The sequence below is a fragment of the Pseudorca crassidens genome, chromosome 7 (genome assembly GCF_039906515.1).
Source record: "Pseudorca crassidens isolate mPseCra1 chromosome 7, mPseCra1.hap1, whole genome shotgun sequence".
Lineage (NCBI taxonomy): Eukaryota > Metazoa > Chordata > Mammalia > Artiodactyla > Delphinidae > Pseudorca > Pseudorca crassidens.
Window position 1 is genome coordinate 1293269 of NC_090302.1, and position 16763 is coordinate 1310031.

At 61.9% G+C, this 16763-nt stretch overlaps 1 protein-coding gene and 2 non-coding genes across 5 annotated transcripts; 2 read left to right on the plus strand and 1 right to left on the minus strand.

Moving 5' to 3' along the window:
- Positions 1-573: 573 nt before the first annotated feature.
- Positions 574-704, plus strand: LOC137228457 (small nucleolar RNA SNORA17). Its single transcript, XR_010945249.1, has one exon. It is a non-coding gene; the product is annotated as a small nucleolar RNA SNORA17 (small nucleolar RNA).
- Positions 705-2107: 1403 nt separating this feature from the next.
- On the plus strand, positions 2108-2241 carry LOC137228455 (small nucleolar RNA SNORA43). The gene has a single exon (XR_010945247.1). It is a non-coding gene; the product is annotated as a small nucleolar RNA SNORA43 (small nucleolar RNA).
- A 2984-nt stretch (positions 2242-5225) lies between these two features.
- On the minus strand, positions 5226-13426 carry DIPK1B (divergent protein kinase domain 1B). Of its 3 annotated transcripts, XM_067742620.1 has the most exons (6): positions 13237-13426; positions 12502-12615; positions 9643-9777; positions 7035-7142; positions 6757-6933; positions 5226-6356 (listed from the first exon to the last, which is right to left on the minus strand). In XM_067742620.1, the coding sequence occupies exons 1-6, from the start codon at positions 13297-13299 to the stop codon at positions 5544-5546; spliced, it is 1410 nt and encodes a 469-aa protein (XP_067598721.1). In that variant the 5' UTR covers positions 13300-13426; the 3' UTR covers positions 5226-5543. The 3 variants fall into 3 exon arrangements, with proteins under 3 accessions (XP_067598721.1, XP_067598722.1, XP_067598723.1); XM_067742621.1 differs by lacking the exon at positions 12502-12615 and having other exon boundaries at positions 13237-13421; XM_067742622.1 differs by lacking the exons at positions 9643-9777; positions 12502-12615 and having other exon boundaries at positions 13237-13421.
- Positions 13427-16763: the final 3337 nt, after the last annotated feature.

A 16763-nucleotide genomic window follows, 5' to 3' on the forward strand; every position in this document is an offset into this window, starting at 1 on the left:
TCACGTTATACTCCTGGCCATCTGTTGTTTTGTCTTTAAACGGACTGGTTGTCACTGCTTACTGAGCTCTAAGAGTGAGGCGATTTCCGAATTATAGTGTGTGTGCGCAGTACAGTGGGTGTGAATGCGGTGGCCTCCTTGTGGAAGGGGTGGCTGCAATCATAGCCTGGTCCCTTGATCACCTGCGGTCTGCACTACTGTATTGTAACCTCCAATTTCCACACACCCCCAAATTAAACGGAGTAAAACACGAAGGGTACCTGGGTTTGGTGTGCAGACACGTGTAGGCCTGGAGATCAAATGCAGCAAAATAAAGCCTGGGTGAAGGGCCTTTTTGTGGGCTTGTAAGGTTGTTATAAAGCGTGGGTTTCTTTTTTCTCTAGGGAGTTTGCCTGCTGGGAACTAGGGGCCTGCTGGGGTCTCAGGTGAGTTGACACGTGTGCTGGGACAGGTTTGCGCTGAAGAATAATCTTTGGGCTAGTTGAATGCCTTTTTTGTTACATTCTAAGCACGGGGCCAGGGCACCCATGTGGTCAGGGAATAAAAGCTTGAGTTATTTAATCTTCTGTAGGCGCTGCCCCTAGAGGCGTTGCAGGTGTGGCTGCTGTGCCACATCTGTGTCGTTAGGTGGCGGAGAGAAGAGAGGCCTGACTGTGCCCAGCGTCCTGGCCCGTGGACGTGTGGATGATTGATAGTCTGACACTTGACTGTGCTGGCTGGGGGTGTGTCTACTGGCAGCCTGAAGCCTGTCGTGTAAAAGGACTTTCATTCCCTCCTAGTTCTTGGCTGGCCCTGGAACACGAGGTTGCCAGGTGTGTGACGGCAGCAGGTAGGAGTGACCCGCTGGTGCAGTGATGAGCGGGAAAGGTGAGTGGGTTTCGGTAAGGCTGACGTGCTGAAGATTTGTCACATTGGATTAAAAAAGGGTGGCACTAAAATTTTCCTTTCTAGCGTGAGCTCAATAATTCCACCTAACGATCTGGAATAATCTGACTTATTTAGGTGGATCCACGGGTAGTTACTCTCTCTTAAAAGAAATTTTATAGTGGGTTGTGCAGCCAGAAACTCTAGAAATAAAGTTGCCAGGTTTAAACGTTACAGAGACGATTCCGAAGGCCGGCTGTGCTGCCTTACGTGAGGTTTTTCTGAATTCTAGACGATTCCGAAGGCCGGCTGTGCTGCCTTACGTGAGGTTTTCTGAATTCTAGACGATTCCGAAGGCCGGCTGTGCTGCCTTACGTGAGGTTTTCTGAATTCTAGACGATTCCGAAGGCCGGCTGTGCTGCCTTACGTGAGGTTTTTCTAAATTCTAGAGGACTGTTTCCTGTGTTGCTTTGTATAGTGTACTTTGATCCGTTGATCTATCTAGGACCTCACTAGTAGCTCCCTGGGAGAGGGTGCAGAGATTTCTGAGGAGGGTCCTCCTGGCTGCACTACGGTCCCCTGGGTTCATCAAACACCAGCCTATTGCCAGGTGCCAGCATAGGCAGCCCTTTTCAATTTTTGCCTCGGGCTGCCCATTGCGGGTCTGAAAGGTGACGGTGGAAAGGTGAAGGGTTCATGTGTTAGTAGCAGTTATCACTACTTCTTTTTTGTATATAAATTTATTTTATTTATTTTTGGCTGCGTTGGGTCTTCGTCGCTGCACATGGGCTTTCTCTAGGTGCGGCGAGCGGGGCCTCCTCTTCACTGCAGCCACGGCCTCTAAGCGCTCGGGCTTCAATAGTTGTGGCTCGTGGGCTCTAGAGCGCAGGCTCAGTAGTTGTGGCTCACGGGCTCAGTTGCTCCGCAGCATGTGGGATCTTCCCGGACCAGGCCTCGAACCCGTGTCCCGTGCATCGGCAGGCGGGTTCTTAACCACTGCACCACCAGGGAAGCCCAGCCTCCACTAGTTTTAAGTACTGGCAGCAGTAATAACGGCAGCCAACTTTTCCTGCGCTGATTCTGGGCCGACCACTTTTGTTGTTCAGCACAGGAAGGACAGCGGCTGTTGGCCTGTGAACCTAGGCAAGAATGACCAGCCGACACGGTCCAGACCGAGGTGAGAGGCGGTGCTTTTCTGAGCTCCTCCTGGAGGCCTGCTGGGCGGGCGGGACACTGCCCTGCAGATGCCGGACTTGCCGGCACCACGGGTGCGGCAGCCCTGCTGCACCTGTGACATCGGGGCGGAGAGGAAGTGGCTATTTCTACGCTCAGTGCTCAGAACAGTGGGCGCTAAGAATGGTTTGTAGCCGGACATCACCAGAAGCTGCAGGAGGGAGCACCTTGTTTCCACGTGCGCTTGCAGTGGGAGCTGTGCGCAGGCCCTTGAAGACTTTGATGTTCTTTTCCTTTATAAAATGAAGGTCGTTGTGAGAATTAAATGAGATATGTGTACAGGCATATGGCAAGCTTTGGGACAATGGGATTGACCAGGAGAGTCTCCTTACTGGGAATGAATGTTCTGTCGGTCTGCCTGGCGAGGAGTTTTTAGGAATCCTTGGGCAGGTTTGACCTGCATCCCTGGCTGAGGGCCGCTGAGGGGGTATCAAGGTCCTGTGGGGCTTCCGGGCCATGTTCAGAGTAGGACCCTAGGTGGGGATGAGGGGGGCCCAGCGCCACCGGTCCACGAGCGCTCGTACTCTGAGGACCTTGACGAGTCCCTGGAAGGAAGGCCAGAGGTTCGCTCCTGACCTTTGTCCTGTTGGCGAGGCAGAAGTCGGGCCCTTTGTGGAGCCCCTCGACGGGCCGACCGTAACCCTATAAAGAATGATCCTCCAGGCCAGGGGTGTCGTGGTCTCCTTGCAGGTGGAGAGTGCGTTTTGCTGTTTCCCGAAATGTTTAAGTTGGAGGGTTGGACAAAGGCTGTGGGCTAGTGGCTCTTCGACTAGGGGCGGCGTGTCCCCCCCCAGGGCACGCGGCAACTCGCAGGGCAGGAAAGGGACGGGGTGCTGCTGGCATCTAGCTGGTGGGGTCCAGGGCTGTGGCTGCATGTCCTGTGGTGCCCGGGACGGCCCCACAGTAGAGCTACAGGGTCCCAAATTCTGATGGGGCCAAGGCTGTAGAAGATAATTTGGGAGGGGTTCACGGACTGGATTCCGTTTCTCAGGTCCGTGGGCCCAGCTTGGTCCTCTGCGGCTGGTCAGTGGGACAGACCTGCAGGTGTGGCTCCTGTCACTCTAGGACTGGCTTCAGGACAGGTAAGTTGGGAGCAGGGTGCCTGGCTGGGGGTCTGACAGAACTTTTGGACCCTTTAATACAAGCACATGGTATCAATTGTGGGTGTGCTTTGAGGAGAGGTGAGAATGTCCAAGTAGCTGACAGTGAGGGCCACAGTGGGCAGAACTGGTGGTGAGGCAGGACAGTGGCCTGACCTCAGCCACCGCCCCCGTTAGACAGCGTGTTGGCGGCAAATGGCCAGGCCTGTGGCTCAGGGCGGCCTGGCCGGGTGGCTCTGGCTGCAGCATCTGAAGGCTTGATCGGGCCAGAAAGAAGCATTTCCAAGATGGCATGCCCGAGGCTCCTCACGACGGGACAGCTGGCTTCCTCCAGAGCTGGTGTGCCCCAGTCTCAGAGCCAGCGCCGGTGCCCTTGGGAGGGGCCGTAGGGTGGGCGGGGGCGGCCTGCACAGCACGTGTCTGGTTGGTTCTTCATCCACACTTTGGAAGTGTGCTTTTCATTTTGTTGTGATTTTTTGGCTGCTACTAAGCAGCTACCAGGGTTTTTGCCCACTTCCTCGTGTCGTGCGCTGTGGCTTGTCGACTGGAGTGGGGTTGGGGTGACAGTGTAACTGCCGGAAGCAAGCCGACTTGAGCAGAGAGGGTGGCAGGTGGCGGTACATCCGGTCGGTCCACCTTTGAGCCCGGCGGCAGCTGGGTTTCCTGTCGCATCCTACTTGGTAGAACCTCCCTGGCTGAATTCCCCTGGAAACTGGGTGGAATGGTCAGAAGGAGAGGGTAGCAGGGCTTGGCGTGTCTGGTAGGAGAGGCTGAAGAGGCTTGAGCAGCTGTGTCCTTGCGTTCCAGAAGCCAGGTGCTCTGCTAAGGAGGCTCGACTGGGGTCCAGCCCACCCAGTGCTGGGAGGCGTGGCGAGTGGGTCACCTCTGTTTTCTGTCTGCAGATCCGGCCGGAAGAGCCCAGGGCACCGCCCTCGGTTCTCCAGGAGAGCGCGCAGGAGTGGAGCCAGGAGGGGTGTGCGCGACTCGGCACGGGGGCCGTGCGCGTCCAGTCTGCCGCAAGGGCAGTGGGGAGCCGGGGGAAGTTACGGCCTTGCGAATGTCCTCTGATGGAAAGGAACCTGCGGGCTTAATAAAATAGCTTGTGTGTGGAACGTCGGTGTGCTGCAAAGCAGTTGTGTGTGCTTTCCCCCTTGGTGTGGCTCAGCGGTGCCGAGGCAGCAGGCGCGATACAGAACTGTGAGCAGAGACCTGGAATCCCCAGACTCCAGGGAAACTAGGTGACGGCCAGCCTAGTGAAGAGGACGGGACGCGGGGGCGGGGGCGGCAGCCCAGCAGGCGCCCCTTGTCTCGGGGCCCTAATCCTGGCTCCAGCCCGCTGGTCAGGGGAGCTGCACGGTCTCCTGGGTGAGCAGAGCCCACAGTCCTGAGCCGTTCTTCGCTGTGTTGGGTCATCTCCCCCCATCCAAGGGGAGAAATCTAGATGAGGTTTAAGAACTAGTGCTTTAAGAATGTGGATCTCATAGTTAAAACCTCGGAACACGTGTCTTCAGCACGAGGTGTTAAAGGGAACGGAAGGATTCAGCCCCTTTTCCAGGAGGGTGTCTCCTTGTGGGCAGAACCAGAGAATGAATGGGTCTTGAATACACTGTCTTGACTTGCGTTTCTCTGTCTTATCAGCTGAGGGCCCAGCAGGAGTTGAGGGTGTGGGAGGGTCAGGCTCCTGGGCTCACAGCTTTCTGTTTCAGGGGCAGGAGGGAACAGGGGACCCTGGCTTTCTCCCGGACAGTGGATGTTACACCTCGTGGCTCGTAGGCATCAGTGGAGCAGACTTCGTGGGCTGGGCCGCACTGTTCTGTGCAGGAAGCAGTACAGGGAGAAGTTGGTGTAGAAGGTCCTTACGGGAGAAAAATTCTGTCGGCCCACCCTCCCATCCCCATCGGAGCCACACCGGATCCGGGTTGCCCTTGGCTCCAGTCATAACCGCAGCCAACCAACAGCCAGGATGTGGCTGCCCTCCAGCAGACCGTCCAGGCTGGGGTCTGGAGCGGGCTGAGGGGACTCGGGTGCTCACGGAAAATCCATTTATTTACACGCATGTTCTCCAAAGTAACAAAACCTTGGTCTCGGCAGGTCCCTTGGCCAGCCCTCGGTGCTCGGGCTCTAGGTCCTTCCCGCTCCTCCCAGCCTCTCCCGTTCCGGCTGCACGGTCGCGTCTGGGAGCCTAGAAAACCCTGGGGGTGGTGGGTGTCCTGCCCCACGGCTGCCTGAGCTCTGGAGACCCATAGGGTCGACACTGGAGCAGCCCCGTCCTTCGGTGGGGGAAGGGGGGAGAGGGCCAAGGGCAGGAGTGGTTCTCGGGGCAGGGCGGGAGCGCCCGGCTGGCCGTCAGGTGTACTTGGTGTTGGAGATCTCCTTCCAGAGCAGGGTCTTGAGGTGGCTGAGCACCAGCGAATGGTGCGCCTCCACCTGGCTGGCCAGCCCACTCAGCGTGGTGCATGTGCGCAGCTGCTTGCCCAGCGCGGCGCGCAGGCCGGCGGGGGCGCCGGGCAGCAGGTAGTCCTGCAGCAGCTCGCACACCTTGGCCAGGTTGGGCTGCACCAGGTCGCCCTTGCACTGCCGCAGGAGCGTGTCGCAGGGCGCCCTGCAGTCGCGCCCGTAGGTGCAGTCCGAGCTGTGCTCGCAGTGGCGGCCCCGCAGGAAGCGGCGCACGGTGGCCTCGGGCGCCACCTGCTGCAGGTCAGCCATCCTGAAGTCGTACTTGGCTGTGTAGCCCACGTTGGCTAGCGTGGTCTCGCACATGTAGAAGGTTCCATAGGCGCCGTGGAACAGCTCCTCCACGAACTCCAGCAGGCCGATGGCAATCTTGGCGCGCCAGGGCCACGCGGGCCCCAGCCACTGCTGCAGGGCGCCGTGCAGGGCGGGTGGCAGCAGCGGGCGCAGCAGGGGCGGGAGCACGGCCCCGGGCCAGGAGCTGTGCGGGACCCCCTCGGTGAGGTACAGGTCCCCGCAGTAGCCCAGCAGCCGGGAGGCGTGCTCCTTCTCCTGCAGGGACAGCAGCAGCAAGAACTCGTTCCGCTGCAGCAGGGCCCACACTGACTTGGCCTCGGCCAGGGACACCCTGTGGTCCTTGTTGAAGTCGGCCATGAGCAGGACCTGTCCGGCCAGCGCGGGCAGAGAGGGCAGGTCTCCCAGGTTTGCCTGCGGTTTGGGGGCAGGAGAGAGGAGGGCAGGGCGTCGTCCAGCCGGCCAGCAGTCTGCGCTCCGGACCCCGCATGTCCGCCAGGCAGGGGGAGCCCCGCCTCCAGCCGACAGGATGGAGGGGACAGCCAGGGACCTGCAAGGCCCCCTCGCCACTCCTGGAAGCCCAGCTGCGGAGCCTGGGGCCCCCTCACTGCTCATCTGCCCCTCCCGCTCTCCCCGAAGATGCCCCTGGGGCGGGGCCTCAAGCCTCTGGCTGCTCCCTGAGGGAGGGTCTGCTTGGAGCTGGGGGCCTAGCCAGGCACCTGGCTGGCCCGCGTGGCCTCCACCCAGCCTGCCTCCTGCCCTGTCACACGTCCCTGGGCATGAACTTGACTGGCCCCCAGGAGGGCCAGCTGACCTTGAGAAAGCTGAGGGTCATCTCCTGGAACTCCTTAATCGAGGTGCCGCGGGTGGGCTTGTCAAAGAGGACCAGCTCCCGCCGGGGGGCCGCGTCTGCCCCCGCCTTCGAGTCCAGGCTCTCCTCGATGCCACACTTGATGGTCACCTCCTTGCCCTGCCAGAGCCCGCTGTACACCTGCACAGGACCACAGGGACTCTCCGTGCAGATGTCCCCCTCTGGCTGCACCGAGGGCGTCAGCCCTGGGGCTGACCCTGGCCCGACCCTGCTGGGCTTACCTGCTGGCCCGGGACAGAGGAGAGGCAGGTCCTCCACTCCACCTGGTGCAGATGGCACAGGTCCTGGCAGATGGAGCCTGAGATGATGCCCTTGCGGTACTGGTCACACTGCGGAGAGGAAGATGCAGGGAGTGGCCTGGGGAGGCGGGGGCTTGTTCTGCCCGCCCTCCGGCCCCTTCTTTAGCCAGATGCACAGGGAGAAGCTTTCTGCAGTGATTAGGTCAGGCTCTGGAGTAGCTGCCGCCCCCACTGGCCCCTCCTCGGCTCTAGATGAGGCCTTGCAGCCCCCCGAGTCCTGGGGGTCTGGGCTGACCTGAGCAGGTGAGGCCGGAGGGGATGGAGTCAGGCCCGTCCCTGCGGGGGGTGGGGGGGAGTCGTGGCGTCTGGATCAAGTGGGGGGGTGAATTCCTGGATGCGCATCACGTAGCCATGGTGCCCAGGCCCTTGGTGGAGAGGGCCTGGAGGAAGGAGAGGGAAGGGAGGTGCAGAGACAGTGCTGAGGGGCGGGAGGTGCCAGAGGCCCTGGACTCACCTATGGGGACCAGGGAGGCCACGACAGCCGTTCAGCCAGAGGAAAACGAAGAGACCACACGCTGTCATTCTGCCACCTTGGAGGGAGGCCCTCCACCACGGGGGTCTGTTCTGACCCACGAAAAGCCCCAGGGCCACAGGGCCCTTGTGGGGGGGTCTGCCAGGGAGCCTGGGCGGCAGGGCTGGGCCAGGGCGGGGGAAGGGACCTGTCAGCCACACTGCCCACCAGTGTGGGGAGGGGCTTCCACGGAAGCTGAGGTGGGCAGTGTGTCCATCAGCCTCAGGGCTCCTGCGACCCATCAGACATCTCCCCTCCCAGCCTGTTTACTGGTAGGGACCCGGCCGAGCACCCAGAGGTCCATGGGCACCAGGTCCGTGGCCCCTGGTCCTGCCTTCCCCACACACACACTGGGTGGCCTTGGACAAGCTGTGGAATATCTTGGAGACGGCTGATACCCCCACGAGGCGGGCAGGTCTCCTCTGGAAAGGAGAGGGTGTCCCCATGGCCCCAGGGACAGGCCTCAGGAGAGCTGGGCCCAGCAGCCAGGGCACTCTGGGAAAACGGAAGCTGCAGTTCCTCTGGCTGGGAGGGGCGGGCGCCTCCTCTGCTCCCCCAGGGCCCCTCAGTCCTCTGCATGTTGGGGCGCTGCTGGGGGCACACAGGAGGTACTCAGAAAACACCCGCCAGCCCTGAGCAGTCTGCTCCCTGCATGCCACTGGCCAGACCCCATCGCATGCCACCTTCCAGGTCTTGCTGCCCGCAAAGGCCCCTCCACCCCTGCCAGCACCAGGCGGCCCGGGCTCATCCCAGACCTCCCGCCCCGCTCCCTGGCCCGAGGGGTCCCCAGAGCAGGGCCTTTTCCCGCCCGCACCCAGAGGCCGGGCTCCATCCCCGCACACGCCTGCCCCTGGGTCTCCCCAGCTCCCCCCCCCCCGCCCCCGACTGTGAAGGCAGAGCCATGTGTCCAGCACCCAGCTCGGGCCAGGCCCCTGGAGGCCCCCAGTGAGCCTTTCTGGAATAAATGAGCTTGCCTGAGAATGGCCGGGAGGCCCGAGGCCTTCTCCTCTGAGCTGGGACTGCGCCCTCGGTGCCTGGTGGCAGCCCCGCCCCCAGGAGGCCTGAGCCAACCATCAGTGGGCCCTGTACAAGTCCCTACGCACGGGCTCTCCCGCTCTGGAGCCCCGTGCCGCTCCCACCGCCGCCTCTGGGCTTTCCCAAGTGTGGCCCCCCTGGGACCTTGCCCAGAACAGGCCTGCTGAGCTCTTCCGGGGCGCCACACAGCCCCCCAGGAGGAGTGCTCTCATCCTGCAGAGGAGGAGAAACTCCAGGCCCCTGGCTGGTGCGAGGCAAGGCTCCCCCTTCGAGACCCCAGGAGCTCTGCTGGGGCAGGGCAGGTCTGTCCCCAAGTGGCATGGAGGCCTCAGAACCCTGGTCGGCTCGCCAAGGGCTCCAACCTGCCCGGGGAGGCCAGGCAGGGCGGCCGGGGGTGGGGGTGGGGGATCAGAGTCTGAGGTTTGCCAAGGCCCCTTCGGCCGGCCTCACCCCACCCTCCAGCCAGTCACTGCATCAGCAGGAGCAGTAAGACACCCTGTGTGCACGCTCGTGGGTGCACAAGCGCTGGCGTGGACAAGCACACGCAGGCTCACGCGCCCTCACATGCACGTGCACGGCCTTGCCGTAGACGCCACGGTGGCGACTCAGCGCTGTCTTCCGTCTGAGGCCCCGAAGACCATGCCCTGCAGCCTCCTTTGCTGGACTCCTGGCTCCAGGAGGGGCCCTCAAGGCCACCAGTGCCTGCCTGTCCCCGTCTGGGCTAAAATGTCTCCCTCATGGACACCTCTACATCTGGCTCTGTCCATCTGCCCGTCCCCAGCCGCCCGCATCTGCGCAGCCTGCCCTTGGCCTCCGCATTCCTCTCTGGCCTCCCCCGTGGCCCGCCAGGGGCAGCTCTGCAGTCGGCACGGTCAGATGTGTCTTAAAACCCACTGAGCTGGCGCCTCTGAGCCACGTCTCTAAGCTGCCACGGCAGGAGCGCAGGCCCAGGAGCCCACAGGCCTGGCCCGAGGTGACACTTACGATGACCACCTGGCAGATATGCCCGCGGCAGAGCTCAGCGTAGGACGAGTAGTGAACGTAGGCCAGCCAGCTGCCCGCGAAGACGCCCAGCCAGACCAGGAAGACGTACTTGACCCTGAGGCCCGGGAGCCGGCCCTGCGGGGGAGGGGGCCATGAGGGAGCGCCGCATTTGGGGTGCTGACCCCAGCCTTCCCGAGGGGTGCCCCTCCCTCCGGGGGCCAGCACCTGCCCAGCCCAACGTCTCCCTCCCCCTCCACCTACTCACTGTGGGTGGGGCCGGGGCCTGGTGTCTCCCAGACCTTTAAATCTCACGGGCAGGTAAAAATAAATTCCAAAATGAGGGAGATCTGGGGTAGACGCTCATTATTTTGCTGAATAAAGAGATTTCGAACAATTTTCCCTCCTGTCCTGCCCGCATTTCATAGTGACATGTAACCTCTGCACAAGGTCAGGCTGGAAGAGCACCCACACCCCCGCGCACTGTCCCCCTGGGTGGTGGAGATTTCGGGCTGGACCCGGGCCAGCAGGGGCCGCGGGGCTGGAGGCACGGTCACCCTGTGAGCCTTTAAGAGACACGGCCTCACCCACCCACGATCACAGAAGCCAAAGGGTGGATACAGCCCGCTTGCCCATTGACAGATGAGTAGATAAACCAAGTGTGGTCCGTCCACACGACAGAATATTACACAGCCACGAAAAGGCAGAGAAATCCCGACCCAGGCTGCAGCAGTCCCTGCCCTGGCCCCTGTGGGCCCTGTCACCCATGGGCGAGTGAGCCCCTAGGACAGGAGGACATCGTGTCCAGTGAAATGAGCCAGACACGAGAAAGATCCTGTGATTCCAGCCACGCGAGGGCCTCGAGTCAGATCCACAGAGACAGGAAGGGCTGGGGGCCAGGGGCTGGGGAGGATGGGGAGTGAGTGTCTAAAGGGGATGGAGTTTGTTTGGGAAGATGATGAGACGGGTTCTAGAGACGACGGACGGTGACGGCCGCACAACAGTGTGAATGTGCTTAATGTCCCTGAACCGTGCACTTAAAAAGGGTTAAGATGCTCAATTTATGTGATGTGTAATTTACCACGATAAAGAACAGATAACTAAGACATGCAGCCCCGGCCCTGCTGCCACAGGCTCTGCCCTGGACGTCGGGGCCGGGCCGGGAGCTGCTGCTATGGAGGGCTCAGCCCCTCTGCCCCGTTTCGCCAGCTGACGGGTAGAATCTCAGGGTGGGAGAGTCCCAGAGCCCTGCGGGAGCTGGGCCCTGCCTCCCATGCGGCCCCCAGGCCGGGATTGCAGGGGCATCAACTTCCTTCCCCACCCCCACCCTGGTAAATCACAGGCCCCATTGGCTGCCGTCCAGGGGCGGCCAGCTGGTGGGATGGGGTTACCATGTGCTGACCCATGCAAGAGCTCAGACACCTTGACCAGGCAGCTGAGCCCCGGGCCCAGGGCCCAGGAGGGCAGGAGGGCCTGGGGCTCCAGGCCAGCCTGCCCTAGAGGGGAACCACGGCCAGCACTGGTCATGCACCCTACCACCGCGGGCCAGGGAGCGGCTCCAGTCCTGGTGAGTCCTGGGTCCTAGTCACCTGGGGGCTGGGGCCGAGAAATGGGGCCAACGGGTCCCCACTGAGGACAGGGCAGGGCCCTGCAGGCCCAGCCCAGGCATCTGTGCTCATTTTTACGGTTCTTCCAGGGGAGGCGGGGTCCTCACCTCCTGCTTCCCTAGCACCGACTCACACGGAGGTGCCGCGGCAGGAGGGCCTCTCAGAGCTCCAGGGGCAGGCTCGGCGCCTCAGAGGCCGGGGGTGGCCCTGGGGCCGAGTGAGCGGGTCGGGTCTCAGGCCTACTAGTCCCTGCCACTGCATCTGTTTCCGCCAGTTTTGTTCAAAGGGAAAAACAGGAAAGCACAGGGACAGTGGGTGGGGGGCCGGGGAGCTGGGGGTGTTGTCTGGAAGGATGAGGTCAGAGGACTTCCAGCCGCTGGTGACCCACGCCCCGAGGTGGAGGTGGGCAGGGCCTCTGGGGGGCCGGCGCTGGGAGTCCTGGGGGGATGGCCAGGACGAGGGCAGGCTGTATCCTGCACTGGACCCAGGCTTCCCAGACTGACTGCGGGCCCACCCTGGACACTGCCCAGTGTCCCGCCAGACGCCCTCCGGCTCGGGCCCTCAGGTGGCGGCCCAGCTCCCAGGACACCGTCCGCGCTTGGCTAGCTGTGACCGACCCCCGGGCCCTCATCTCAGGCGGGCACCTCCTCCAGAAGTAGTCCCTGCCCTGGCTCTCGTGGGTCCTGTCACCCATGGGCGAGTGAGCCCCTAGGACAGGGAGTGCGCTGCTCCTCAGGGGGTCCTGTGCAGCTGCTCCCCCACCGTGGCCTGCCCGGCTCCTCGTGGAGCCGCTTGGGGGGGTCACTCGGGGGACAGTAACAGCACAGCGATCGGCAGCCTTGGGGCCAGTGACCCACATGCGCCACGACCTCCAACCCTCACTACCAACCCAGGAGTGTGCTTCACAGGCAGGGAAACTGAGGCTCAGGGTGTGTCCTGACATTAACGGGGGTCCTGGGCTCAAACCACTGGGAACCCACCAGAACCCCTCTCCTGTCCGTGCCCATCTGCTGTTCCCGGGCTGAGCTCAGAGGCCTGACACCCAGGGTCCGGGACCCGCGGCTCTGGCCTCCCCTGCGGCAGCCCCATCAAGGCCTCTCCCGCAGGACGGGGGCTGCTGCACCCCCTGCCTCCCAGCCTGGGGGTGGACACAGACCCTCAGCTCTCACCTTGCCCAGCGCGGGGTGGGGACCGCCACGAACCCAAGGCCCCAGGCGGGCAGGAAGGGCTTCTGGCACAGACAAGCACGGGTTACCTGGCTCCCACCCTTCTCCACAGAGGGGAACACGGTGGCCTGGGCTCTGATCAGGGCTGTCTCCTTCCGCCCAGGGGCTGGGGTCCTGGAGGGCACTGAGGTCGTAGGTGTGGCCTGGATGATTTGAGACCCTGATGTGGGCCTGGCTCAGATCACCCAAAGCAGAGGTGACAGGGGTCCTGACAGCTGGCACCCGAGGCAGCCTGGGCCTCCCCTGCAGATGGCAGGGTCCTGAGAGGGACAGTGATTCGCCCAAGGTCACTGTGGGGTCAGGGCACGCTCCTAATCTCGGGCTGGCTGGGGGATGGCCCGGGGGGAGGGTAGTCCTTAGGGTGGTTCTATGGGCCCCAAGTTTTCCATCACAGAAAAACAAACCTCGTCTTTTAAGTAGAGGGAAGCGGAGCGGACTTGCTGTGGCTTCTGGGCCTGCGGGAGCAGGTCCAGCCCGCGGCGGGGTGGGGCCTCGTGCAGCCCCAGAGGCAGGGGGGCCACTCTGCAGCATCCGCGGGGCCCTGCCGCTCCGCTCACCGCATGGACAGCTCTCACCCCAGTCCCCAGTCCCCTCCCTGCCCCCAGCCTCCCCGGGAGCCACGCACCGCAGCGCTCATCGGCCTTGAGTACCGAACCCGCCCCGGGCCCCAGGCTGGACGCCGCGCGCCCCCGCCGAGGCCCGGGCCCCACAGCGGGCGGGGCGGGGGCGGGCGCCGGCCGGCGCCGGGGCGGGGGCGCGCCTACCTGCAGGCCCTTGGAGAAGGGGCAGAAGAGCACCAGGTGCGCCAGGCGCCGCAGCCGCCGCATGGTGGGCGCGGGCCGTGCACCGGCCCGGCTCGGCTCGGTTCGGCTCGGCCTCAGCCCCGCGGGCCGGCCCGCAACGGCCGCCGCGCCTCCTCCCCGCCCCGCGTCCGCGCCGGAGCGCTCGCCTCTGACGGCCGGGCGGGCGCGCGCGGAGGGGAGGCGCGGGGAGGGGGCGCGGCGGGGACGCGCGCGGGGTGGGGGCAGGGAGCAGAGGCGGGAGAGGGCGCGTGGCCGCGAGGGTGGCGGTGCGGGGGCGCGCGGCGGGGAGGGAGGGAGGGGGGAGGGGGGAGGAGGGGGAGGGGGGAGGGGGGAGGAGGGGGGAGGGAGGGAGGGAGGGAGGGCCGGGGGCGCGGCGGAGAGCCGCGGTGCTGGTGGGAGGTGACTGCGGCCCCGCCTCCACCCCACCGCCCCCCTCCCCGCGCCCCGCCCTGGAGAGAAAGGGGAGGGCGCCGAGGCCCCGCCCGCCCGCGCCCCCCGCCCGCACCCTTGAGCGGCGGGGTTGTCACAGGCGGGGCCGTCGTCACGGGAGGGGACTGCCACGGGCGGGGCTGTCGCGCGGGCCCCTGCAGAGAAGAGACGGGTGGTGGAGCCGGGCGACCTGAGGAGGTCCCACGGGGCAGGGCCGGTCGCGCGGGGCGCGGGAGGGGCGGTGAGCCCAGGGACCGGGGCGTGTCGCGGCTAGGTCCCTAGTGGGGTCCCGCGCCAACCACCCGGCCTGGAGGGGCCGTGGACACTGCGGCAGCGTTTGCCTCTTTCTCCCACTGTTTAAAGAAATACAGGCAAATGCGCCCTTTCACTGTGCATCTCTGCCGGTGTTTACACAGACAGCCCTGTGGGCACCACCGCTTTCAGGCTACAGAACAGTTCCACCCCCGACAGACCCCGGGGCCCCTCTTCCTTCCAGCCCTCCCGTGGCCCAGCCCTGGGGAGCTCGGGCTCTTCCCCTGCACGTCACATATATGGAATAAAGCAGCCGCAGCCTTCAGGTCTGGCCTCTGTCATTAGGCAGAGGGCGCCGGAAATTCAGCACCCCCTCTCTGCCAGGGGGACTCCCGGCACCAGGCACCGGCTTGAGCCAATCGCCACCTGAAGGCCCTCGGAGTTGCTTCTGGCTTTGGGAGAGCAAGAGCAGAGCTGCCATCAAGTCTGCATTCGAGGTTCTGTGTGAAGGAAATCCATTTTCCCTGGGGTGATACAGAGCAGGGACGCTGAGCGGTGCGGTCAGGGTAGGTTTAACTTCCTCCAGAGTTGCCAGGATGCTTTCGGGCTGCGCGTTTACATCCCACTGCAGGGTGTGGGAGTTCTGGTTGCACCACATCCTCAGCAGCGCTTGGTATTGTCTGTTTTTAAATTCTGGCCATGCGGGACTTCCCTGGTGGTCCTGTGGTTAAGACTTCGCCTTCCAATGTAGGGGGTGCGGGTTTGATCCCTGGTCGGGGAGATAAGATCCCACGTGCCTCGCAGTCAAAAAACCAAAGCATAAAACAGAAGCAATGTTGTAACAAGTTCAATAAAGACTTTAAAAACGGTCCACATCAAAAAGAAAAAAATTCTGGTCATTCTACTGAGTGTGCAATGGTGTTTCTTTGTGGTTGTTATTTGCATTTCCTCAACAACTAATGATGTTGAATACTTTTTATGTACTTAGTTGCGACCTGTATATAATCTTTGGCAAAGAGTCTATTCAAAAATTTTGCACATTTTTAAAAATTGTTTCCTTGTTGTTGAGTTTTGACAATTCTTTTATATCTTCTGGAAACCAGTACATTATCAAATATGTGATTCGCGGGCTTCCCTGGTGGCGCAGTGGTTGAGAGTACGCCTGCCGATGCAGGGGACACGGGTTCGTGCCCCGGTCCGGGAAGATCCCACATGCCGCGGAGCGGCTGGGCCCGTGAGCCATGGCCGCTGAGCCTGCGCGTCCGGAGCCTGTGCTCCGCAACGGGAGAGGCCACAACAGTGAGAAGCCCGCGTACCGGAAAAAAAAAAAAAAGATTCGCAAAGATTTTCTCCCAGTCTATGGCTTGCCTTTTCATTTCTTAACAGTGCTTTTCAAAGAGCACAAGTTCTTAATTTTGGTGAGGTCCAATTTGTCCATTTTTTCCTTTTTTTCATTTGCACCTGTCAAGTCTAAGAAACCTTAACTTTGCTTAACCCAACCCAGGGGCACAAAGATTTCCTTCTGTGTTTTTCATCTAGAAGTTTTACAGTATTAGGTTTTACACTTGGGTCAGTGATTCAATTTGAGCTAATTTTTGTACATGGTGCAAGGTATGGGTCAAGGCAGTGTTTTGGTTTGGGGTTTGGGGGTTTCTGTTTGTGGGTTTTTTGCATGGACATCCAGTCGTTCCAGCACATTTGTTGAAAAGATGAGCCCTGGGACGGTTCTGTAGCAGAGTGCCTCCGACGAGACACTGCCCTGCAAGCAGTTTCCCCAGCTCCCAGATAGTGGTTTTCCAGCAAGTTCTGGAGGGCAGATTTCCTGCAATTCTGCCAACACCACAGTGACTTCCCTGCTGTCCCGAGAGCCACAGCTGAGCTCTGCCAACAAGATCTCAGCTTGGGTGCTGGGGTTCCAGCTCAGCCCTACAGGTTACTTCTTTTTTTTGGCTGTGCTGCGCGGCTTGTGGGATCTTAATTCCCTGACCAGGGATCCAACCCGGGCCCTCGGCAGTAAAAGCGTGGAGTCCTAACCCCTGGACCACCAGGGAATTCCCTACAGGTTACTTCTTGTGTCTGGTCTTCACTCCAATCCTCCGTTACAGTTAGTAATTCTTGTAGCAAACTTTCCTGGTTGAGATTGCCGTGTGGCTTCTGTCTCCTGATGGGACCCCAACTGACACAGGTCCAGTGCAAAAGGGACATGGGCATTTTTATTTTTTTGGCCACACCGCACGGCTTGCGGGATCCTAATTCCCCAACCGGGGCTTGAACCCGGGCCCTTGGCAGTGAAAGCGCAGAGTCCTAACCACTGGACCACCAGGGAATTCCTAACGTGGACATTTTTATAAAACTTATGGAGACCCATTACACCCCACACCGCGGGCACCCAGCGTCCTCAACCAAATGATCGTCATACTCGGATTGATGGCCAGGATGGTCCCATAAGAGAGTCCAGGTGGCTGGCCCAGGATTAAGTCTGCACCCCCTCGATCCCCTTGTGGACCCTCCAGGCTGGCCAGAGGGTCCCCTTAGGAGAAGGGAGAAGCATCTGCACAGGAGGGTTGGGGTAGAGTCCTGGTTATCTCCAAAGGATCTGCGTTACCGCACCCCCACCCTTTCATGCCGGTCATTGCCAAGGTGACCAAACAGAGGTGCTCCTCTCTGGGGACAGCCACATTCGGTGACCAAGCTGCCTGGCTAAGGTGTGTGGGCCAGGAGGAAGGGATGGAGGTAGAGTCAGAAATCTCCTAAGCGAACTTTGGAGAGGCCATTCCAATGCTCTGTGACACCAGCGGCTGTGGGCA